The sequence below is a fragment of the Nerophis ophidion genome, linkage group LG09, assembly GCF_033978795.1.
Source record: "Nerophis ophidion isolate RoL-2023_Sa linkage group LG09, RoL_Noph_v1.0, whole genome shotgun sequence".
In the NCBI taxonomy this organism is placed as follows: Eukaryota; Metazoa; Chordata; class Actinopteri; order Syngnathiformes; family Syngnathidae; genus Nerophis; species Nerophis ophidion.
Genome location: NC_084619.1, coordinates 13,244,097 through 13,270,096, shown reverse-complemented (window position 1 = coordinate 13,270,096; position 26,000 = coordinate 13,244,097). Strand labels below are relative to the sequence as shown.

Below are 26,000 nucleotides of genomic sequence, written 5' to 3'. Positions count from 1 at the left end.
ATTCGACCGATGTTTGATATCAGTATCGAATCAAGACACCTCCAACCTAAATATATAGGTGCTGGTCATATTATTAGAATATTATGAAAAAGTTGATTTATTTCATTAATTCCATTTAGAAAGTCAAACTTGTAGAATGAATACATTCATTCCCAACAGACTGATACATTTCAAGTGTTTTTTGCCAAAAAGGAGATGATTATAGCTGACAACCAATGAAAACCCTAAATTCAACTTATCAGAAAATTAGAATATGGTGAAAAGGTCAGATATTGAAGACACCTGGTGCCACACTCTAATTAGCTAACTAACTCAAAACACTTGGACACGCCTTTAAATGGTCTCTCGTTTTGATTCTGTATGACACACAATCATGGGGAAGACTGCTGACTTGACAACTGTCCAAAAGATGACCATTGATACTTTAAAGAAGGAGGGCAAGACACAAAAGGTTATTCCCAAAGAGGTTGGATGTTCCCAGAGCTCTGTGTCCAAGCACATTAATAGAGAGGCAAAGGGAAGACAAAGATGTGGTACAAAAAAGTGTACAAGCAAGAGGGATAATCGCGCCCTGGGGTGGATTGTCAAACAAAACCGATTCAAAAATGTGGGGGAGATCCACGAAGAGTGGACTGCAGCTGGAGTCAGTGCTTCAAGAACCACCACGCACCGACGTATGCAATAATAATTAGTTGATACTTGTGTATATTGACAAATGTTGTGTTTTAGACTGCAATATTGTTCAATTAAGGACACTAATTACGTGTCTAGCTTGTGTGCTCAGCTGTTGTGTAGCAGCTAGCTCTTAGTAGCTTATAACTTGACTAAAATACAAGAAAAGCCAACCTACTGGATGACATTTACAGTAGATGTTGCCTGTCTGTTAAATAAACTCGCTGCAGGACTGCTTGTATCAGAGCACTTAATCAGAGGTTTTAGATACAAACTGATATCATCCCATACTTGTTTTTTGATCATATTCGACCAACGTTCGATATCAGTATCAAATCAAGACACCTCCAACCTAAATATACAGGTGTTGGTCATATTATTAGAATATCATGAAAACGTTGATTTATTTCATTAATTCCATTTAGAAAGTCAAACTTGTAGAATGTGTACATTCATTACAAACAAACTGATACATTTCAAGTGTTTTTTGCCAAAAAGGAGATGATTATAGCTGACAACCAATGAAAACCCTAAATTCAACATCTCAGAAAATTAGAATATGGTGAAAAGGTCAGATATTGAAGACACCTGGTGCCACACTCTAATTAGCTAACTAACTCAAAACACCTGTACACGCCTTTAAATGGTCTCTCGTTTTGATTCTGTATGACACACAATCATGGGGAAGACTGCTGACTTGACAACTGTCCAAAAGATGACCATTGATACTTTAAAGAAGGAGGGCAAGACACAAAAGGTTATTTCCAAAGAGGTTGGATGTTCCCAGAGCTCTGTGTCCAAGCACATTGATAGAGAGGCGAAGGGAAGACAAAGATGTGGTAGAAAAAAGTGTTCAAGCAAGAGAGATAACCGCGCCCTGGAGAGGATTGTCAAACAAAACCGATTCAAAAATGTGGGGGAGATCCACGAAGAGTGGACTGCAGCTGGAGTCAGTGCTTCAAGAACCACCACGCACCGACGTATGCAATAATAATTAGTTGATACTTGTGTATATTGACAAATGTTGTGTTTTAGACTGCAATATTGTTCAATTAAGGACACTAATTACGTGTCTAGCTTGTGTGCTCAGCTGTTGTGTAGCAGCTACCTCTTAGTAGCTTATAACTTGACTAAAATACAAGAAAAGCCAACCTACTGGATGACGTTTACAGTAGATGTTGACTGTTAAATAAACTCGCTGCAGGACTGCTTGTATCAGAGCACTTAATCAGAGATTTTAGATACAAACTGATATCATCCGATGCTTGTTTTTTGATGATATTCGACCAATGTTTGATATCAGTATCGAATCAAGACACCTCCAACCTAAATATACAGTATGCTTGCCACCTTGACTTATGATTTCAAAGCAAGTCATGTATCAGTAGAAAATACAATACAATAAATGAGGCAATTATACATTTGCACTCATTTACAGTATAATCACCGTTACAAGTGGCCCTCTGCTGCGATGTGGCCCTCCAATGAAAAGGAGTTGACATCCCTGCTCTAAATAGTCCAAATCCAAGGAAAACTCCCTTTACTGGCATGCACTCTGTGCAATCCACTGTTACGCACTCCGCCACCTTGCACAATATCAATAATTGGAATGACTGGAAATAAGACTGTAGATAATCCACTGAATCAGCGAATTTGCAGTTTAAAAACAGTGTACAAGGGACAGCACGAAAAACATGCTTAGTTTGAGCGCAGGCTAGCGGGGCACCAAGTCTGGCATGGTATGAACGGCCGGGTTCAAATATGCTGTTTTCAATAATGAATATTAGAATGAGTCGCTTGCTTTTTTAAGGCAGCAACCAGGAGAGGTGCCAGATCAGGGGTGTCAAACACATTTTAGCTCAGGGGCCGCTTGGAGGAAAATCTCTGCACACGCGGGCCGGACTATTAAAATAATGGCATTAAAACCAAAAAATAAAGACAACTTCAAATTGTTTTCTTTGTCTTACTTTGCCCAAAAAGTAAGACATTCTGAAAATATTGCAATAAAAATATAGAAGAAAAATACCGGCAGCGGTAAAGTTTAAATCCATGAAGGAAATAAGAAAGGGAATGAATGTTTATAACTGAATACATTTACATAAATATATGTTTTCATCTGTATTTTTTTTTTTTCATGAATTGATTAACGTTTATGACAACCTTTTTCCAAAACACAATGTAGAATGAGATATAACAGGATAATGCAGTCTGGTTTTCGTCCTGGTCTTGGAACTGTGGACCAGCTCTATACTCTCGGCAGGGTTCTTGAGGGTGCATGGGAGTTTGCCCAACCAGTCTACATGTGCTTTGTGGACTTGGAGAAGGCATTCGACCGTGTCCCTCGGGAAGTCCTGTGGGGAGTGCTCAGAGAGTATGGGGTATCGGACTGTCTTATTGTGGCGGTCCGCTCCCTGTAAGATCAGTGCCAGAGCTTGGTCCGCATTGCCGGCAGTAAGTCGGACACGTTTCCAGTGAGGGTTGGACTCCGCCAAGGCTGTCCTTTGTCACCGATTCTGTTCATAACTTTTATGGACAGAATTTCTAGGCGCAGTCAAGGCGTTGAGGGGTTCCGGTTTGGTGGCCGCAGGATTAGGTCTCTGCTTTTTGCAGATGATGTGGTCCTGATGGCTTCATCTGACCGGGATCTTCAGCTCTCACTGGATCGGTTCGCAGCCGAGTGTGAAGCGACCGGAATGAGAATCAACACCTCCAAGTCCGAGTCCATGGTTCTCGCCGGGAAAAGGGTGGAATGCCATCTCCGGGTTGGGGAGGAGACCCTGCCCCAAGTGGAGGAGTTCAAGTACCTAGGAGTCTTGTTCACGAGTGGGGGAAGAGTGGATCGTGAGATCGACAGGCGGATCGGTGCGGCGTCTTCAGTAATGCGGACGTTGTACCGATCCGTTGTGGTGAAGAGGGAGCTGAGCCGGAAGGCAAAGCTCTCAATTTACCGGTCAATCTACGTTCCCATCCTCACCTATGGTCATGAGCTTTGGGTCATGACCGAAAGGATAAGATCACGGGTACAAGGGGCCAAAAGTCTGGGTTTCCCTGCTTAGGCTGTTGCCCCCGCGACCCGACCTCGGATAAGCGGAAGAAGATGAATGGATGGATGGATAGGGTAATGCATACATTGATCATTTGGCACAAAACGGTTACAAAAAAGTGGGACACCAAAAATGCACTATGGCACCCCTTTTTATGACTTGACGGGGTCCCCGGGACTCCATTTTGAAAATTTTCTAGCACCAACACTGATGGAGTATTGGTGCGTGCAAAACAGCAGGAGGCGCCTGTGGCCTGCGGGCCGGTTCTAATCCTAATCAAATAACACCCGAGGGGCCATAGATAATTAATTTGCGGGCAGGATGTGGCCCGCGGGCCTTGCCTTTGACACCCCAAAGAAGAACAACGAAGGCATACAGCTGAAAAATCTATAGCCAATCAAGGAAATGTAGTCAAGTGCCCAGGATATCAGAACAATAACAGTATTTCAGATAAAATGTACATCCATGACAGATGAGAAGTGCTGAGTGATTTTTGAGAATGTGCCCGTTTGAACCAATAACATTAGGGTGCAGGTCTATTTTGGCTCCACAGCTGTGGCCGCTATGTGGGATTACAGTGTTGAAAGCCCTGTGTGAAAGCAGGTCAGCAGGAGGCTGATTGTAGGGGCTCTCTATTTAGGACATGGGACATGTCTACCCGAAGGAGAGGGCCTCGGAAGTTGTCAAGCGCATATCAGACATTGTCGATAAGGCCATAACGGCCACCTTGTTGCGAGTATGCATATACAATGTGTGAGGCAGAAATGTGAGCATTGGGAATTCATAACGTTGCTGCCTTGTACGCATTGCTTTTACAAAGTTGTCTCCAAGCATTCATTAGCTCGACTTCCCTCTAGTTTCTCAACATGCCAATATGGGGAAACGACTACAAATGTGCGCTTCATTCACTAATTGTGTTACAAAAAAGATCAATTAGAACAGGGGTCACCAACCTTTTTGAAACCAAGAGCTACTTTTTGGGTACTGATTAATGCGAAGGCCTACCAGTTTGATACACACTTAAATAAATTGCTAGAAATAGCTAATTTGCTCAATTTACCTTTAATAAATAAATCTATATATATATGTATATATATATCAAAAAATGGGTATTTCTGTCTGTCATTCCGTCGTACATTTTTTTCCTTTACGGAAGGTTTTTTGTAGAGAATAAATGATGAAAAAAACAACAAACAACGGTTTAAAATAGGAGAAAACAGGAAAAAAAACGATGATTGAATTTTGAAACATAGTTTATCTTCAATTTCGACACTTTAAAATTAAAAATTCAACCGAAAAAAAAAGAAGAGAAAAACTAGCTAATTTGAATCTTTTTGAAAAATTTAAAAAAAGAATTTATGGAACATCATTAGTAATTTTTCCTGATTAAGATTAATTATAGAATTTTGATGACATGTTTTAAATAGGTTAAAATACAATCTGCACTTTGTTAGAATATATAATTGGACCAAGCTATATTTCTAACAAAGACCAATTCAAAAGCCTTTAAATAAGATTTAAATTTGATACTAGATTTGCCAGAATATTTATTTAGATTTTTAATCATAATACGTTTGAAGAAATACTTCACAAATATTCTTCGTCGAAAAAACAGAAGCTAAAATGAAGAATTACATTCAAATGTATTTATAATTCTTTACAATAAAAAGTAAAAATACTTGAACATTGATTTAAATTGTCAGAAAAGAAGAGGAAGGAATTTAAAAGGTAAAAAGGTATATGTGTTTGAAGATCCTAAAATAATTCTTAAGGTTGTATTTTTTCTCTAAAATGGTCTTTCTGAAAGTTACAAGAAGCAATTTTAAAAAATAAATGAATTTATTTAAACAAATGAAGACTAAGTCTTTAAAATATTTTCTTGGATTTTTAAATTCTATTTGAGTTTTGTCTCTCTTAGAATTAAAAATGTCGAGCAAAGCGAGACCAGCTTGCTAGTAAATAAATACAATTAAAAAAAATAGAGGCAGCTCACTGGTAAGTGCTGCTATTTGAGCTATTTTTAGAACAGGCCAGCGGGCTACTCATCTGGTCCTTACGGGCTACCTGTTGCCTGCGGGCATGGTGTTGGTGACCCCTGAATTAGAATAATACTTAATGTTTGATATAGAGAACATACAAACCCTTCCTTTATTAAATCACAAATATTGAAATTCAACGATTTTGTGCATTTGCAAACAGCTAAAATGATGTACTAAGCAAACTATAACCTGCTACCCAAGAATGTACAGTAATTCTTCTCAACAAAAAAGGACCTTTGAGGGAAATACAATTTAAAACCTTTTTTGCTCGTACAACACTTTAGCATATCTCAATGTGGAATTAAATTATGGAATGGATTAACCAAAGAAAGCACACAATCTACAAGTGTTCACAAAGTACACAGAACAAGAATTATTATGAAAATATTAAACCCTTTTTAAACATTATTGTTTATTTATATGTGTTTGCTTACTATGGTATATTATTTATTTTTTATTTATTTGTTCAAAGTTCTGTTCCAGAGAACAAGAAAATTGGATAAATTTGCTATGGTATGAAAAGGGGCAGGATTAAATAAACTCTGCTTCTTCCTACTCCTTTTCGGACGTGCTGTACTTAATCAACTGGAAATGTGTGATGCATTAGATTGTATCGTATGCATGTTCGAAACTGCCTTTGCCAGTTAATATTTATTCGACTTAAATCCTACTCCCAAACTGTAGGGTGAGCCTTATTATTCAAGTGTGTTTACAATCGCCAACATATATTTAATCTCTTTTCTTTCAGGTACGGAAGCATATAAATAACCTGTATGAAGACTTGAGAGATGGACATAACTTGATCTCTCTGCTGGAGGTCTTGTCTGGCGACACATTGGTAAGTTGAGCTTTGTTTCCAATGTTATTTCAATCTTAGAACACAAACACATGTTACATAATGAGACTGAACTGATTTTTTTTTTTTATTGTATGTAACTTTTTAGTGATACGTTTCAGTGTTTTGGGACACTTCGACTCAGAAATCACTTTGATTCAATATGTTGTGTTTCTCTCAATGGTGTTGGGTTCCAAAGAAAGTTAATAAAAAATTGACTTTTTTTTTGTTTCGCTAAGTAGCCAAAAAGTCAGTATTGGTTTTAGCAAAGTCTGTTGGACAATGATGCTTGGAATGTCCCCTGTGTGTCGGTACTCTAAGCAGTCATCGGGGAATTCTATCATCTGACTCTGCATTTACTTGCTGTCATGAAGTACATTTTAATCAATAATTAAAGGCCTACTGAAATGAGATGTTCTAATTTAAACGGGGATAGCAGGTCCATTCTATGTGCCATACTTGATCATTTCGCGATATTGCCATATTTTTGCTGAAAGGATTTAGAAGAGAACATAGACGATAAAGTTCGCAACTTTTGGTCGCTAATAAAAAAAGCCTTGCCTTTACCGGAAGTAGCAGACGATGTGCGCGTGACGTCACGGGTTGTAGGGCTCCTCACATCCTCACATTGTTAACAATGTGAGCCTCCAGCAGCAAGAGCTATTCGGACCGAGAAAGCCACAATTTCCCCATTAATTTGAGCGAGGATGAAAGATTCGTGGATGAGGAAATTTAGAGTGACGGACTAGAAAAAAAAAGGCGCTTGCATTGGGAGCGATTCAGATGTTTTTAGACACATTTAGTAGGATAATTCTGGGAAATCCCTTATCTTTTTATTGTGTTGCTAGTGTTTTAGTGAGTTAAATAGTCCCTGATAGTCGGAGGGGTGTGTCCACAAGTGTGTTGACGCCAGAGTCTCTGAGAGAAGTCACGGAAGCTGCAGCACGACAGAAGCTCCGCTGATCTCCGGTAAGAGGCGACGTATTTCCACAATTTTCTCACCGAAAACTGCCGGTCGACATGTAGTCGTGATCCATGTTCGCTTGGCCGCTCTGATCCATAGTAAAGCTTCACCTCCGGGAATTTTAAATAAGGGAACACCGTGTGTTTGTGTGGCTAAAGGCTAAAGCTTCCCACCTCCATCTTTCTACTTTGACTTCTCTATTATTAATTGAACAAATTGCAAAATATTCAGCAACACAGATGTCCAAAATACTGTGTAATTATGCGATGAAAAGAGACGACTTTTAGCCGTAAGTGCTGCTGGGCTAAAATGTCCCCTCCAACCAATAACGTTCAAACACGCGTCATTCCGCGACGTTTTCAACAGGAAACTCCGCGCAAAATTTAAAATTGCAGTTTAGTAAACTAAAAAGGCCGTATTGGCATGTGTTGCAATGTTAATATTTCATCATTGATATATAAACTATCAGACTGCGTGGTCGGTAGTAGTGGGTTTCAGTAGGCCTTTAAGGTCTTCATTCCCTAATTATATAAAGTGTTCTGTTCAAAGCATGGACTATGAATAACTGGCTAATGCATCATTATAACGTGCATTTATGTACAAGGTAGAATGTGCACATTGGGAATATGTGGATGCTATAAGACACAAAATATATTTGTGTCACTAAATGGAAGAAAATGGAATGAAATTTTGTTTCAAAACTTTCCCTTCTTCTTGCCACATTGGCCCAAACTTGAGGCAAGCTGTCTTTTGCAGAATTGCTTTCATGTGAACAAATAATTGTCCCATATTTGGTTAAATAGGACATTTATATTTTACTTCACAAAAAGCTGGCAAAGACCTACACTACATTTCACACACTTTTATAGAGTACTTTTTGGCAATGTGCTTACATGCAGAATTTAGGTGATTGCTGCTGCGCTGCATGTTGTCAAGTAGTCCATTCCCCTGTTAACATGTCACCTCATCATATATGTAGTAGAATATTCACCCAGTATTGGGCCCGCTGGGTCTTAAGCCACCACGCGCTTAATTGTTAGACCTATCATTTTTTTTACAGCAACATTTGACTTAGTAAATTGGAAAGGTATAAAAGGTCTATTTCAATGACATTTTCATGTACCGTATTTCCGTATAATTGACAGTGCGCCTCATAACCCAGTGTGTCTAATGTAAGGAATAATTCTGGTTGTGCTTACCAACCTCAAAGCAATTTTATTTGGTACATGGTGTAATGACAAGTGTGACTAGTAGATGGTAGTCACACATAAGAGATATGTGTAGACTGCACTCTGACACAGTAAACAACACCAAAACTTTAAATGTACCATTGAAAATAAAGAACATTACACACAGCACTTAAAAATCCATCAAAATGTTTTAGTATGACTTTGAAGCCGCACCGCTTGATGGATTGTCGGCCCATTACGGCTACCGTAGTCAGAGATACATGTATTACTATAAGGACCGCAAAATGGCACTGTGACGGACTCCCACCCGTCCTCGTGTGGGTTGCGGTGACACTGGACACACGACGCGTCGTAGCAGGTTTGATTTACTTTTATTGGTTCGCACAACCTTTCTTCGGGCCAGTCGGGCGCGCCCATTTCTAGTGCGCCGGTCCTGCTTCCTGGTCGCGCTGCACCTTTCGGTGCTCGCCTGCTGCGTCTGTGGCGGGGACTCATCTTGGCGTGCTCTGCTGTCGTGCTCGTGGTCGGGTTGCCGTGGTTTCCTCCTCTCTCTGCCGATCGTGCCCCCTTCGCCTCTCTTAAAGTCTAGGAGCAGATGCGCAGATTGGGAGCAGGTGTGTGTCCTACGCACCTGACTCTGATTGCTGTCCTGCCGCTCCGCGTGCGTCATGCCTCTCCTCGCCGCCGCATGCCCCGCCTCCTGGCCTCCATTCTGGTCCAGAATGCCTCTGTCCGCCGGCTGTCGGCCCGTCGGCTGCGTCTCTCCACAGGTACCCATTAGCAGACATATTATCTGGCGTTTTGTTTCACAATATTATGCTAATACCAACTTTTCTTACCCTCTGGTACCTGCTGATTTGTATTTGAGATCTGCATAAGTCCTGGAAATTTGCGCACGTCACCCACTGTAGTCCGCGCCGATTCCGTAGTTGATAAGCTTCTTCTTCTTGTTACGGGACATTCACCCTCTACTGTTGCCATTTCTAATATAATGTAGCGTAAAGTCGTAACTAATACCTCGCTATGGAAACGCTAAATACTACCGGTGTAGTGAATTTAAATTATTCACCCACAGAACTTTAGTTATTAGAGAGTTCCAGTCGGACGTTTTTTCACAGGACACATTGCCGGCGTTGTTGCACTAGTGAGCCACGGATGAGAAGACGCTGCTCCGTTGTTGATTTAAGTAAAGTCTGAATGTCATTAAAACAGTTAGCTCCATCTTTTGACACTTCTTCAACTCCCGTCCTTGCACGCTACACCGCTACATCAAAGATGAGGGGGAGAAGACGCTGTCGAAGGTGAGCCAAGTAAATAAGACAGCCCTCAAAACGGCGCATCCGGAGGCGACTGTCATGAAAAAGGGAGGTTTTTGTCATGAAAAATTGAGGTATTTTTGGGTGGGTGCACTAATTGTAAGTGTATCTTGTGTTTTTTTGCTTGTTTTAATTAAAAAAAGAAAAAAAAATGTTTTTATTTTATTATTTTTTAAATTAAAAAATAATTAAAATTAATAAAAACATTCTTCCGGTGGTTGGGGACCACTGATGTAGACCACAAGGAAGTGTATTCCATTTAGAAAAAATAAATAAATAATATGAAATAGGGTATTCATAATCGATAAAAAAAAATATATATTTGATCAGATTTTTATTTTATTTTATTTTATTTTTAACCTGTCCTGTCCAGCCATTCAGGCAAATCATATTGTCAATCCAGATGCCTATATCTGCTGTATTACTTTAAAATGAGAAATGTTGGATACTTCTCTTGCTGCCTTATTTGCATTTAATTAAAGAATTTTATCAAACACAACCAGTTTTCTTTTAAGCAATATCAAAATGCATCGGAGCTGTTTTTCCATGATATGGAGGACTGTAGTTAACCGTAGAACTGGCACCCAATGTTATTAAAAAGTATTTTGAATCAAGAATCGTTTTGAATTGAATACAATTGTTACCCCCAAGAATCGAATCAAACTGAATCGTGTACTGCCCAAATATTCACAGCCCTACAATTTACCACCAGTTATTTGGATCTTAGTAAATTAGTCCCAATGTGTACTAGCCCTACTAAAAGAACCAGTGTAATGGTGGCCTACAATTTGTGCAGCGCTGGCTCTTTCCATTCCATGTGCTGTCATTATGTCATCATGCGCTTTACAGCATGTATTCCCAAATTCATCACCCCATGAGTTACTCCTTGCGACTAACTATCATTCTCCAGCTATCTGGTTTCCCCTCTTTTCTGGTTGTTTTTTCTGTCCATTGTCTGACTTCCCTTTTGATTTGGGCCGTTGTGTCTGTCTCCTTGTCTTCCTTTTTCCACCCTCGCCCCCCTTTATCCCACATGTCTCCTTTTGGGGTGATAAGCCGAGGGAGCGCGATGTCCTGAAGACATTGCGGTTGGTGAGTGGGACTGAAGCATGCGCGGTTGAGCGGCATGGAGACGTGGTGGATGTTGACCAGGGGGTACGTGTGGATGCCCTCATAACCCAACTAACATGCCAGTGTGCTGTGGCTACTTAGGAGTGTAGAGACAATCCCATCATGTTATGAGTATTCTCATTAGCAGACATTAAAGTGTCTGTATCACATTTGAGTGCTGCTGATCAATATAGATGATCATTCCTTGTCATGCATTTTCTGCATTACCTTTACACACAATTTTTTTCATCTTCCACAATACTGTTTGTTTAGACATGGCCGAAAGCAGCACCCAATCTTTTGCAAACCCCGTTTCCATATGAGTTGGGAAATTGTGTTAGGTGTAAATATAAACGGAATACAATGATTTGCAAATCCTTTTCAACCCATATTCAGTTGAATATGCTACAAAGACAACATATTTGATGTTCAAACTGATAAACTTTTTTTTTTTCTGCAAATAATCATTAATTTAGAATTTGATGCCAGCAACACGTGACAAAGAAGTTGGGAAAGGTGGCAATAAATACTGATAAAGTTGAGGAATGCTCATCAAATACTTATTTGGAACATCCCACAGGTGTGCAGGCTAATTGGGAACAGGTGGGTGCCAGGATTGGGTATAAAAGCAGCTTCCATGAAATGTTAATTAATTCACAAACAAGGATGGGGTAAGGGTCACCAATTTGTAAGCAAATTGTCGAACAGTTTTAGAACAACATTTCTTAACAAGTTTTTGCAAGGAATTTAGGGATTTTACCATCTACGTTCCGAAAATTAACCAAAAGGTTCAGAGAATCTGAAGAAATCACTGCATGTAAGCGATGATATAACATACCTTTGATCCCTCAGGCGGTACTGCATCAAAAAACGACATCAGTGTGTAAAGGATATCACCACATGGGCTCAGGAACACTTCATAAAACTACTGTCACTAATTACAGTTGGTCGCTACATCTGTAAATGCATGTAAAAACTCTACTATGCAAAGCGAAAGCCATTTATCAACAACACCCAGGAACGCCGCCGGCTTCGGTGGGCCCGAGCTCATCTAAGATGGACTGATGCAAAGTGGAAAAGTGTTCTGTGGTCTGACGAGTCCACATTTCAAATTATATTTGGAGACAATGGACGTGGTGTCCTCCGGAACAAAGGAAAATAACCATCCGGATTGTTATAGGCGCAAATATCAAAAGCCGGCTTCTGTGATGGTATGGGGGTGTATTAGTGCCCAAGGCATGGGTAACTTACACATCTGTGAAGGCACCATTAATGCTGAATGGTCCATACAGGTTTTGGAGCAACATATGTTGTCATCCAAGCAATGTTATCATGGACGCCCCCGATTATTTCAGCAAAACAATGCCAAGCCACGTGTTACAACAGCGTGGCTTCGTAGTAAAAGAGTGCGGGTACTTTCCTGGCCCGTCTGCAGTCCAGACATGTCTCCCATCGAAAATGTGTGGCGCATTATGAAGCGTAAAATACGACAACAAGACCCCGGACTGTTGAACAACTTAAGCTGTACATCAAGCAAGAATGGTAAATAATTCCACTTGAAAAGCTTCAACAATTAGTTTCCTCAGTTCACAAACGTTTATTGAGTGTTGTTAAAAGAAAATGTGATGTAAAACAGTGTTGAACATGCCCTTTCCCAACTACTTTGGCACGTGTTGCAGCCATGAAATTCTAAGTTAATTATTATTTGCAGAAAAAAAAAAGTTTATGAGTTTGAACATCAAATATCTTGTCTTTGTAGTGCATTCAATTGAATATGGGTTGAAAAGGATTTGCAAATCATTGTATTCCGTTTATATTCACATCTAACACAATTTCCCAACTCCTATGGAAACAAGGTTTGTAGGTGTTCTGCATCCGTGCTTCACTCCATTTTTCCATTTTACCCTCTATTACGATGTGTGCTATACCCGAGAGTCAACTATTGAAATAGTGCAGAGAAAATTGACACAAGTATAATTTTTATGCATAAAAATACTTGCACATTCAGAGCATGTTCTTCAGAGGTGGAATTTGTGAAAAATGTTGTTAATTAGAAGTTATTTTTTTTAACGTGTGTTCTCCTTTGTCGATAAGTGAGTAAGATTGTGGAATTCCTTTCTTCATTTACAGTGCAGTCGCAAAGCATTCACAGCACTTCACTTTTTCCACATTTTGTTATATTACAACCTTATTCCAAAATGGAATAAATGCATTTTTGTCCTCAAAATTCTACACACAATTCTGCATACTGACAATGTGAAAAAGTTATTTTAGAAATTCCTGAAGATTTTATAAAAATAAAAGACTACAAATGCGCATGCGCATACGTATTCACAGCCTTTGCCATTAAGCTTTCACAAATATATCACAACTGTTTGTTTATGTATTTACTGTGTATATATTAGAACAGTGATTAGGTTTTGTACAATGTGTATTTATAATATGTTGTGTAAAGTAAATGTCATATTTCTACGAAGCTCATCCTTTTGGTCTGTAAAATTGTCAATTTATGAATGTAAAACTGTTTGTTTATTTTGTTGACCACTGAACAAAAATAATAATAATAATACAATAATAATAAAATAAAAAAATAAAAGCTCAAAAGTGAACTCAGGTGCATCCTGTTTCAACTGATCATCCTTGAGACATTCCAACCTGCTTAGTGGTTAGAGTGTCTGCCCTGATATCGGTAGGTTGTGAGTTCAAACCCCGGCCAAGTCTTACCAAAGACTATAAAACTGGGAACCATTACCTCCCTGCTTGGCACTCAGCATCAAGGTTTGGAATTGGGGGTTAAATCACCAAAAATTATTCCCGGGCGCGGCCACTGTGGCTGCTCATTGCTCCCCTCACCTCCTAGGAGGTGATCAAGGGTGATGGGTCAAATGCAGAGAATAATATCACCACACCTAGTGTGTATGTGACAATCATGACTACTTTAACTTTTAACAACTTCATTTAATTCAACCTGTACTAAAATTAGTGGGATAGACATGATTTAGAAAAGGACTATATATGAGTTACCACACTCGACAATTCATGGCATAGTACAAACCAAAAATGAAGTCTAGGGAATTTAATTTATTCTGTTTTAGAATAAGACTGAAACATAACTACATGTAGAAAAAGTGAAGCGCTGTGAATACTTTTCGGATGCGCTGTACATGCTACTCAACTTTTTTTTTGTATTTTAATATGTCCACGGAAACAAACTGATCACTTTTCTCTCTTCCTCCTGTCTGCAGCCTCGGGAGAGAGGAAGGATGCGCTTCCACAGGCTCCAGAATGTACAAATTGCGCTGGATTATTTAAAGAGACGACAGGTAGGTCCGAACATCCAATAGCTTTTAAATTAACTGTAAGGGTGGCGACTTGATGACCCCCCGCGACCCTGACAGGGACAAGCGCTAGAAAATGGATAAATGAAGGCATGTGCATTCAATAGAAACATTGAAAGTAACAGCTGTGGCTGTAGGCAACCTCTTGACATATTTTTTTAATAATTATCTCCACAAGATGGCAGTAGCTGCATTTGAAGTACACAGTCGTGGATAGAGATAGCCACTGTGTTTCTATTGTAGTTTTTTGCCATATGAAAGCGATATTTCCAAAAAAGACTTGTAGATGTTTTTTGTCAAAGGGTGATTTGCGTCATGAGCCGTAATTCTCGTAAAATCTCATCCCGGGAGACTCCACTTTGAGGAAGATACCGCAGCCACTGTTGTTGCTGTGATGTCAATAGAAGACGGCTGATCTCACAAAGGCGACATCCTCACGGCACCCTTGACTTTGTTAAAGCATGTGGATCTCTCCGAGCCTGCAGGTCGACCTCTATTAGCGGGACTATTTCCTCTTGTTAATTTAACCCAGGGCTCTCAAACACGCGGCCCGCGAGACGTTATTTTGCGGCCCGCACCTTGATGTGAAGTTGTAACACTGGTGCGGCCCGCGAGTTCTATATGAATGGCGCTTTACAGCGTCATACTTGCATACCCTTGATTTTCTCAGGAGACTCACAATTTCCAGTGCCCCTCCAGGGGTGATCATTCTCCCGAATGTCACCCCTGAAACTACATTATGGGGGCACCGTGGAGGCACTGCCTATGACGTCCCCTACAACCTGTACTGAACCCACACCAAACAACATTTTGGGAGAACCACCGCACTGTAACACAACACAAACACAACAGAACAAATACCCAGAATCCCATGCAGCCCTAACTGGTCCGGGCTACAACATACACCCCAGCATCCCCCCAACCCCGCCCCCGAATGTAGCCCGGAAAATTTAGGGCTGCTTTGGATCCTGGGTATTTGTTCTGTTGTGTTTATGTTGTGTTTGTCAATCTTGTTTGGTGTGGGTTCACAGTGTGGCGCATATTTGTAACAGTGATAAAGTTGTTTATACGGCCACCCTCAGTGTGACCTGTATGGCTGTTGATCAAGTATGTCTTGCCGTCACTTCCGTCCGTAGGGTCAGCAGAAGCCTCATACAATATGTGTCGGGAATTATGGTGGGAAAGCGGACTAAACGGCAGATTATAGAGGATACTAAATGCTGAGTTACCACATCACGGCTTAATTATTGTTGTCTGGGTTAAAACCGGGAGAATGGTCGCCCCGGGAGATTGTCGGGAGGTGCACTTATATTCGGGTGTTTCCCGGAAAGATCGCGAGAGGTGTTAAGAATGTTGCTAGGGCGGGAAAGCCATTCAAAAAAGGTGAATTCTTTAAAAAGTTCATGTTAGAGTTTTTTCAGAAATCTATTCTTGCGGCCCAGCCTCACCCAGTTTCTTCATTCAGTGGCCCCCAGGTAAATTGAGTTTGAGACCCCTGATTTAACCTAAAGTGTGGTTGCACTTTATTCAAATACGATGTGAATGCATTAGCCGTTTTGATTGATTGCTTGAGACTTTTATTAGTAGATTGCACAGTACAGTACATATTCCGTACAACTGACCACTAAATGGTAACACCCGAAAAAGTTTTTCAACTTGTTTCACGTTAATCAATTCATGGTAAACTGTTGATTGTTGTTTGCTTGCATCCATAATTCATTTATACATAATTCCCGTTAAAAAAACAAAACAGGAATATAGGAAACATCACCGACAGTGTCCAGTACCCACTATTCATTTCAGTCACACTAGTTGAACATTTCTTTTGTTAACAAATTACTAAATCGATTTCAACTCACTGAATTGTTTTGGACCTAAAAGAAAATAATATCGGCCCTGAATCGTTTTGACAACCACAAATTCTGAATCGAATTAAATTGTTGTTAAAACGAATCGTTACACCCCTAGTGTTATGGATAAATGCTTCCAATAGTATGCCTATAAACAACTACAAGTAGAGCATTTGCAGTAATTAATATTATTTTTATCAACGGTATCTTTCGAGAATGTTATAAATTAGTGTTTTATTTTAATAGGAAGCTACATTTAATGTGTTATTGTAGCTTAATTTTCACATGTGTCTTTTTTGCTGATGTGGTTAAACTCGCAGTTTTCCTCCTTTGCAGTTTGTCATTTAATAAGTACTTCATAAATACATTAATTTACAATTTTGAACACATGATAGGGATTTTTTATTTTAATGTATGTGAGCTACGAAAATGTAATTGAAGAGTAGCTCTGCTTTCAGCTGTATTTGAATTAGGACTGGGCGATATATCGATATACACAATATATCGCGGGTTTGTCTCTGTGTGATATAGAAAATGACTATATGGTAATATTCGAGTATACGTCCTCACGCAGTTGCTTTTAGCTGCGGGCATTACACTACAGGCTCTTCTCGTTTTTTCCTGTCTCTCCTTCTCACAGACAAGCGCACCTTCTTACATACGTCACATACTGTCACGTCATACCTCACATACATATACGCCCTCACAGAGCAGAGAGGTAGCAGCATGGGTAACGTTAGCTGTGATGCTACCGGAGCAGTGCGAGTGGTAATACGAGAGAAAGATGGTGCGAATGAAGGATGAAGTTATTCCCAAGAAAAAACAGCAGGGGGTCCATCGTCTGGCGGTGGTTTGGCTTCAAGTGGGAATAAGTCGAACAGACAACCGTAACAAGTCAAGCATGCGGCAAAAGCGTTGCTATGAAAAGTAGCATTACTGCTAATATATAGCATAATCTGAAAAGTCACCTGCTAGAGCAGGGGCGCTCACACTTTTTCTGCAGGCGAGCTACTTTTCAATTGACCAAGTCGAGGAGATCTACCTCATTCCTATTTATAATTTATATTTATTTATTTATGAAAGAGACATTTTTGTTAACAAGTTAATGGTGTTTAATGATAATACAAGCATGTTTAACACACATACATTCCTTTCTTTCATGAAGACAAGAATATAAGTTGGTGTATTTGATTCTGATGACTTGCATTGATTGGAATTAGACAGTGGTGCTGATAACGTCCGCATTTTCAAATGGAGGGAAAAAAAAGTCCTCCTTTCTGTCCAATACCACATGAAAGTGGTTGGATTCGGCATCTCATTTGTCCAACTTGCATACTCGTTTTTAAACACTTTGTTATGAGAGTAGCATATGTGTGTGGCCCTTTAATGTCTGGCAGCAGGTGAGTGACATCAGTGAGTGTGCGGGTGGGCAAGCAAGTGTGAAAGCGGTTGCTGAGGGCGGGGGAGAAATACATTGGCATCAAACTCCGTAGCTTGCTAGCTTGTGCACGCTAGCTTTCTGAGACTCTTATTTTGTTAGCACAGGCAGGATGAAACAGGTCTTTTATGGTGAAGACAGGAACTGTGCATTCGGTCTTTAGAGTTTTGACAGTAGGTACGGAGTCTCTAGAAATAAAATGTGTTTCTCTGCATCCGCCCTGTTAGTGATTTTTTTCTTAAATATGAGCTCGCAGCAGCCAGCGTCATCTCACAAGATCCTCGGGTGCCGAGAATGTCAAACAACTGACGAAAGTGAAGTCTTGGTATGATTGATGATTGCTCATTTTTATGTCTATTTTTTAATGCCTGGCTTGAGATCGACTGACACACCCTCCGAGATCGACCAGTCGATCGCGATCGACGTAATGCCCACCCTTGTGCTAGAGAATGAAGAGTGCTTACTCCACATGTCAACATCTGCATCAAAATGCCAAGGCAAACATTTCCAGATCAACACCGTATGAAAAAAATAGTCAACAACAGAATTTAATAACGCCTGTAGTAACATACTACATAGTGAAGGAAGAACACTATTTGATTTTCCATTATGCAGCTAATTTTTATTCGACACTAAAAATGTCTCTGACAATCTTGCACTTTCTGTTTTGGAAATTACATGAACGTTTGTGCCATTGCTTAATAACTGTTTAATAAATACACTTTTGAAGTGAAGTGAATTACATTTTATATAGCGCTTTTTCTCTAGTGACTCAAAGCGCTTTACATAGTGAAACCCAATATCTAAGTTACATTTAAACCAGTGTGGGTGGCACTGGGAACAAGTGGGTAAAGTGTCTTGCCCAAGGACACAACGGCAGTGACTAGGATGGCGGAAGCGGGGATCGAACCTGCAACCCTCAAGTTGCTGGCACGGCCACTCTCTACCATCCGAGCTATACCGCCCCAATTTGGTCAATTGACTTAGTTGTGATTTCCTTCTTTGCATGAAAGTTCAAAATGAGCATATATGAATGCAGTATGAACAAGATTGTTTTAATGTAGACACATAGAATTACCATACTGCTGTGATTATATGCATCAAGTGTTCATTCAAGGCTATGGCAAAATATCGAGATACATATCGTGTATCGGGATATGGCCTAAAAAATATCGAGATATTAATCGCCCAGCCCTAATTTGAATACATTCCCTATTTTGTACATTGTATAATATGTATCTTATTACAAACAGTACATAACAGTCATTCGCTATGTACAAACTAGACAAAGCACATAGATAAATATGCAATAGTCCTGTGAGGGAAATTAGGGATGCTAGAATAATTATCTCCAGAGAAAAACAGTCTTTATGAATTTTGCATCGCACCACGCCGCTTGCATACATTATTATTTGGCTGGAGGCTTCATAGGTTTTTTTCTGAAGTAACGGCTCCTTAAGGAGTGCTGCCGTCTTTTAAATCCCATCAGTGGGTTTTGTGATTGGCCTACCTTCCCCCATCGCAGTCAGTGTGCGATGATGTGAGTGCAAGGCCGACTCAGCTGTTGCCACATGTGACGCCAGGCGGCAGACAAAGGAGTCATAGATGTGCATAAAGCAGACGCTGCATGGTCTCCACTGTAATAATGCAACATATGCAACAGCACACTGATTATTTATCTCAGAATTAAGTCATTTTTCTTGCCTGGCATTGTTCAACAAATGTTTTTAGAATAATGGGTAAATACCCATTATTCTGCCCTCTGGTAGTTCAGGCAGAATCCCTTTTAGAAAGGGGCCTCCATACCCTCAGACTAGAGACAATTGTGCCACCTTGTGTACAAACTGTGAAATGTGTTGTCACACTGTAATGTACAGTACTTGATACGCACCCATTCTAGTAAATGAGCAAATAATGTGTACACATCAATCAATCAATCAATCAATGTTTACTTATATAGCCCTAAATCACTAGTGTCTCAAAGGGCTGCACAAACCACCACGACATCCTCGGTAGGCCCACATAAGGGCAAGGAAAACTCACACCCAGTGGGACGTCGGTGACAATAATGACTATGAGAACCTTAGAGAGGAGGAAAGCAATGGATGTCGAGCGGGTCTAACATGATACTGTGAAAGTTCAATCCACAATGGATCCAACACAGTCGCGAGAGTCCAGTCCAAAGCGGATCCAACACAGCAGCGAGAGTCCCGTTCACAGCGGAGCCAGCAGGAAACCATCCCAAGCGGAGGCGGATCAGCAGCGCAGAGATGTCCCCAGCCGATACACAGGCAAGCAGTACATGGCCACCGGATCGGACCGGACCCCCTCCACAAAGGAGAGTGGGACATAGAAGAAAACGAAAAGAAACAGCAGATCAACTGGTCTAAAAAGGGAGTCTATTTAAAGGCTAGAGTATACAAATGAGTTTTAAGGTGAGACTTAAATGCTTCTACTGAGGTGGCATCTCGAACTGTTACCGGGAGGGCATTCCAGAGTACTGGAGCCCGAACGGAAAACGCTCTATAGCCTGCAGACTTTTTTTGGGCTTTGGGAATCGTCCCTTGTTGTGCATTATGTGTTGTATCAATCAATCAATCAATCAATCAATCAATCAAAGTTCATTTATATAGCCCTAAATCACAAGTGTCTCAAAGGGCTGTCACATTTTTGAAATGTTAACTGATCTTTCTTCCTCATCAGGTCAAACTTGTAAATATCAGGAATGATGACATCACAGATGGCAACCCCAAACTGACCCTGGGATTGATCTGGACCATAATATTGCACTTTCAGGTCAGTGAGATCATTTCATGGACAATTTGTTGTTTATTCCTGTTGTCAATAGATTGCTGGATACTAACAAAAAGTTCTATGGCAGTGGTTCTCAAACGTTTTTTCACCAAGTACCAACCAAGAAAACCTTTGGCTCGCCAGGTACCACCGTAATGAACTACATTAAAATACAGTAGCATAGTAGGTCTAAGTATTCATTAAAAATAGGGCAGGTGCTTTATTTGACAAGTATATTTAATATATTTGTGAAGAGGTTCCGCAGCCTCCGTAGCAGAACCTCCAGGTTCTGTAACAGCTTCTTCCCTCAGGCCATAAGACGCTTGAACGCATCATAATAATCTCCTCAATTACCCCCCAAAAACGGACTAACTCGCTGGAATATAAGGACAATATAACATACATGCATAAACGTGGATGCATATGCAAAAGTGCAATATATTTATCTGTACAGTAATCTATTTATTTATATCTGCACTTTATTGCTCTTTTATCATGCACTACAACGAGCTATTGCAACAAAATGTTCTTATCTGTACTGTAAAGTTCAAATTTGATGACAATAAAAGGAAGTCTAAGTCTTAGTGTGACATTACATAACATTACACAGAGTTTGAACAGTAACCCTGTGTTTAAATATTTAATTAATTGATTCTTCGGCGTACCACTAGATGGAGCCCGTGTATCACTAGTGGTGAGCGTACCACGGTTTGAGAACCACTGTTGTACGATATGTGTTTCTGTGAAATATGTTGCATACCATCAATTAATGACAGCATTGTATGCTAAGGATTGTTTCAGAGGCGGATATTTAGAATTGTAATAATGATCTGGACCTGTAGAAAACACAACTCGTGATGTGTCTTGCACAATACTCCCGTCCAAAGGCAAAACCCAGTAACTCAATTTTGCTCAAAACTGAGCTGATAATAATTTTGGAGTTCCTAGGTGATATGCTTTACATTAGTGTATGCGATATTGTAATTTGTTCCGTAAGTTAGCTGTTACGCGCATGGCAGGACCTAGCAACTACCACATAACCGCGTAGATACAACAGAAAAACCTAGTATCTCAAGGGACCAATCGGAGCTTCTTTGTCAGTTGCCTTATTGTCTTTAATGAGACATTTGCACGAATGGGGGCCGACGGTCAACCTGATTATGTGATATTATGGCACGAGGGGATATTTGGAAGATTGGCCCTTCATTAAATGTATTGTTCTTGATTCTTCCCCTTGCATACCTTTTTGGGCAGATAACTGTGGAGGTCAAAACAAAAACTGGACGCTGTACACGGCTCTTGCCCAATGTGCAAACGCAGAATGGGGCCCACCCGAGATTGTGATAGAATATCTGGAGAAAGGGCACACGTTCATGAGAGCAGATTTAATCCATGGCTCAATCGGCAAGAAAATGAAAGCTCAAGAAAACATCTATACGTTTGATAACTTTGTAGATCTTTGTAAGACAGCAACAAGATGGATTGGTTTTTCCTTTGTTTTCGCAAAATCAGCTAGAAGTGAGTTACTAGGTTTTGCGTTTGGACAGGATAATAGTCCGAGGTCATGTCAAAAAAGTCAGCTGGTTTTTCTCGGATGTATATACACACACCAATAGTTTTTCTAAAAGTACACGTTTGGTCTTTTGGTACCGCTCCAATTTGCATTGGAGTCTTCAGGGATGTGCTCATGTTTCTCTTTCAATATTCCTGCAAATCCACTCTCGGATAGTGCACTGAGTTAATAGCCATGCGCACGCCAGGAATGTAAATGTTGGAAAATAATTCTGCTTATCACTCCTGGCTCTTTCTGTCTGGCACGGACTGTTGATATCTTTCAGACTTCCTAAAGTATGCATTAAAAAAGGTGATGCACAATAACACAAGTAGTTCAACGCCCGTTTTGTTTATATTGGATGTTTGATGTTTGTTAAATATAACTTTTGCCTTGTCCAATTTATCCGTTTCCATCTATTTTCTAACGCTTATTCCCTTTTGGAGTCGCGGGGGCGCTGGCGCATATCTCAGCTACAATCGGGCGGAAGGCGGGCTACACCCTGGACAATTTTCTACCTCATCGCAGGGCCAACACAGATAGACAGACAACATTCACACTCACATTCACACACTAGGGCCAATTTAGGGCCAATAGGGACGGCGTGGCGCAGTGGAAGAGTGGCCGTGCGCAACCCGAGGGTCACTGGTTCAAATCCCACCTAGAACCAACCTCGTCACGTCCGTTGTGTCCTGAGCAAGACACTTCACCCTTGCTCCTGATGGTTGCTGGTTGGCGCCTTGCATGGCAGCTCCCTCCATCAGTGTGTGAATGTGTGTGTGAATGGGTAAATGTGGAAGTAGTGTCAAAGCGCTTTGAGTACCTTGAAGGTAGAAAAGCGCTATACAAGTACAACCCATTTATCATTTATTTATAATTTAGTGTTGCCAATCAACCTATCCCCAAGTGCATGTCTTTGGAAGTGGGAGGAAGCCGGAGTACCCGGAGGGAACCCACACATTCACGGGGAGAACATGCAAACTCCACACAGAAAGATCCCGAGCCTGGGATTGAACCCAGGACTGCAGAACCTTCGTATTGTGAGGCAGACGCACTAACCCCTCTGTCACCGTGAAGCCCAGTCCAATTTATTTGCTCTGTAATTATGGAAAACAAATAGTGCTTATGTGACATTATACTAATAAAAATATAATTTGATTTGAAACAGTAATTACTTATTTAGATATTATAAAGACAAAACACAGTTAAGTAGAGTGCAGGCCAAAAGTTTGGACAATTCACAACACAACTGATGGTTCCAACCCCATTTATAAAGCAATAAATTCCACTAATCAACCCTGATAAGGCACACCTTTTCAGGTGACTACCTTTTGAAGCTCATCGAGAGAATGCCGAGCGTGTGCAAAGCAGTAATCAGAGCAAAGGGTGGTTATTTTGAAAATACTAGAATATAAAACATGTTTTCAGTTATTTCACCTTTTTTTTGTTAAGTACATAACTCCACATGCGTTTATTCATAGTTTTGATGCCTTCAGTGACAATTTTAAAATGTAAATAATCATGGAAATAAAGAAAATGCATTGAATGAGAAAGTGTGTCCAAACTTTTGGCCTGTAATGTACATTTTATACAATTGGGATACAAGAACATATACATTACAATCAACATGTCATGCATCATGCATTGCTTCAAAACTACGGCAAGTAGTAATGTCCAAAAAAAAAATAAAACAGTGACAGAGAATACAACGAGGATGGACAATTCAACCCTAAACTCACTCGTTTCCTGCAAATTAAATTTCACAGATGCTGCCCAGGGGCTTCACGGTGGCAGAGGGGTTAATGCGTCTGCCTCCCAATACGGAGGTCCTGAGTAGTCAGGGTTCAATCCCGGGCTCGGGATCTTTCTGTGTGGAGTTTGCATGTCCTCCCCGTGAATGCGTGGGTTCCCTCCGGGTACTCCGGCTTCCTCCCACTTCCAAAGACATGCACCTGGGGATAGGTTGATTGGCAACACTAAATTGGCCCTAGTGTGTGAATGGGAGTGTGAATGTTGTCTGTCTATCTGTGTTGGCTCTGCGATGAGGTGGCGACTTGTCCAGGGTGTACCCCGCCTTCTGCCCGATTGTAGCTGAGATAGGCACCAGCGCCCCCCGCGACCCCAAAGGGAATAAGCAGTAGAAATGGATGGATGGATGGGATGTCATGTATAAATATTGCACATAGTGTTTTAAGTACTGTTTTCTTACCATTTCAACATTTGTCGGGGGTAGAGCAGTTTTTTCCCCCTATTGACGGAGGTGTCTCTTGTTTTATGTTTCCAACATAATTTTTGTGACAGGTTTGAACAATATTATTACCTGTATTTTGTATTATTTCCTGACCAGCTTTCTACTTCCTGTCTTCCTATGTTTCCCAGCCACTTCTGTCTTGAGCGCCTGCCCCCATTTTGTAATTAGGACACTCACCTGCTGGCAATCATTAATCAGTCCAGATGGACCATCAGCTTTGTTTGCTTTGCACTATTTTAGTGTTTTTAATTAAATATATTTTTACTTGCACTTTGCCTGCCGTCTCTGCACCCTCGGATCCCTACCAACTACAACACTCGTTCTCTCTATTGTGCTATTGTGATGCTTTTCATGCAATTCCCTACTTGGGAAGGCATTGAGTTAGGATGTTGATGTAGCACCAGTATGCATCTGTGTGTCTTTGAAGAACTACAGACATATTGTTACTCAGGCCTAAGCATGCTTGGTGATGGTGCCAACACCTGCTACACCCAGTCTCACGCAAGCCCTCCAGCAGTCCATCCTGCAAAGTTGGGCCTGTCCCTTCTTGATTTCCAGGGTTTACAGGGCGCGTCCGGAGAAAGCACTGAGCCCATTTCACACCAAAATACATTCTAAAGGCACTAAAGATTGACATTATTACATGCTCTTGTTTTACTGGCTCGGGCTAATGAAACCTGTTATTTTGATGTTCTCTTGCTGTTGTAGACCTTGGATATTAATGAACTGAGAGCGTCGTGCCGGCTGCACTTTTTGACGTTCCTCAGTTGAACCTTTGTAAAGGTGATATTATCTTGCATACGGTTGAGTGCCCACAGATAAGATTGGATTTCACACAACTGCAGTTCGTGTTATTCACACAATCACTTTTTGTGTATAGCGGATGAAAACCTGACAATGCACTTTTTTTTATGTCTGGTTTGTTTTGCCCCGACGTGCGGTTTTCCAGAGTTCCATCTGTGGCTCGTGGGACTCAAATCTCGAATCCATCCATCCATCCATCATCTTCCGCTTATCCGAGGTCGGGTCGCGGGGGCAACAGCCCAAGCAGGGAAGCCCAGACTTCCCTCTCCCCAGCCACTTCGTCTAGATCCTGAGGCGTTCCCAGGCCAGCCGGGAGACATAGTCTTCCCAACGTGTCCTGGGTCTTCCCCGTGGCCTCCTACCGGTTGGACGTGCCCTAAACACCTCCCTAGGGAGGCGTTCGGGTGGCATCCTGACCAGATGCCCGAACCACCTCATCTGGCTCCTCTCGATGTGAAGGAGCAGCGGCTTTACTTTGAGTTCCTCCCGGATGGCAGAGCTTCTCACCCTATCTCTAAGGGAGAGCCCCGCCACACGGCGGAGCAAACTCACTTCGGCCGCTTGTACCCGTGATCTTATCCTTTCGGTCATGACCCAAAGCTCATGACCATAGGTGAGGATGGGAACGTAGATCGACCGGTAAATTGAGAGCTTTGCCTTCCGGCTCAGCTCCTTCTTCACCACAACGGATCGGTACAACGTCCGCATTACTGGAGACGCCGCACCGATCCGCCTGTCGATCTCACGATCCACTCTTCCCCCACTCGTGAACAAGACTCCTAGGTATTTGAACTCCTCCACTTG

The 26,000-nt window shown here is 41.0% G+C and overlaps 1 protein-coding gene across 17 annotated transcripts in view; it reads left to right on the top strand.

The window, feature by feature from the left end:
- The window catches only part of dst (dystonin), a 299,316-nt gene that overhangs the window by 80,875 nt on the left and 192,441 nt on the right, over positions 1–26,000 (top strand). For all 17 annotated transcript variants that reach the window (XM_061910351.1, XM_061910348.1, XM_061910367.1 and 14 more), the window contains 3 exons: positions 6,504–6,593; positions 14,416–14,493; positions 20,500–20,592. In XM_061910351.1, the coding sequence (XP_061766335.1) occupies positions 6,504–6,593; positions 14,416–14,493; positions 20,500–20,592 (261 nt within the window). The remainder of the gene's footprint in view (positions 1–6,503; positions 6,594–14,415; positions 14,494–20,499; positions 20,593–26,000) is intronic.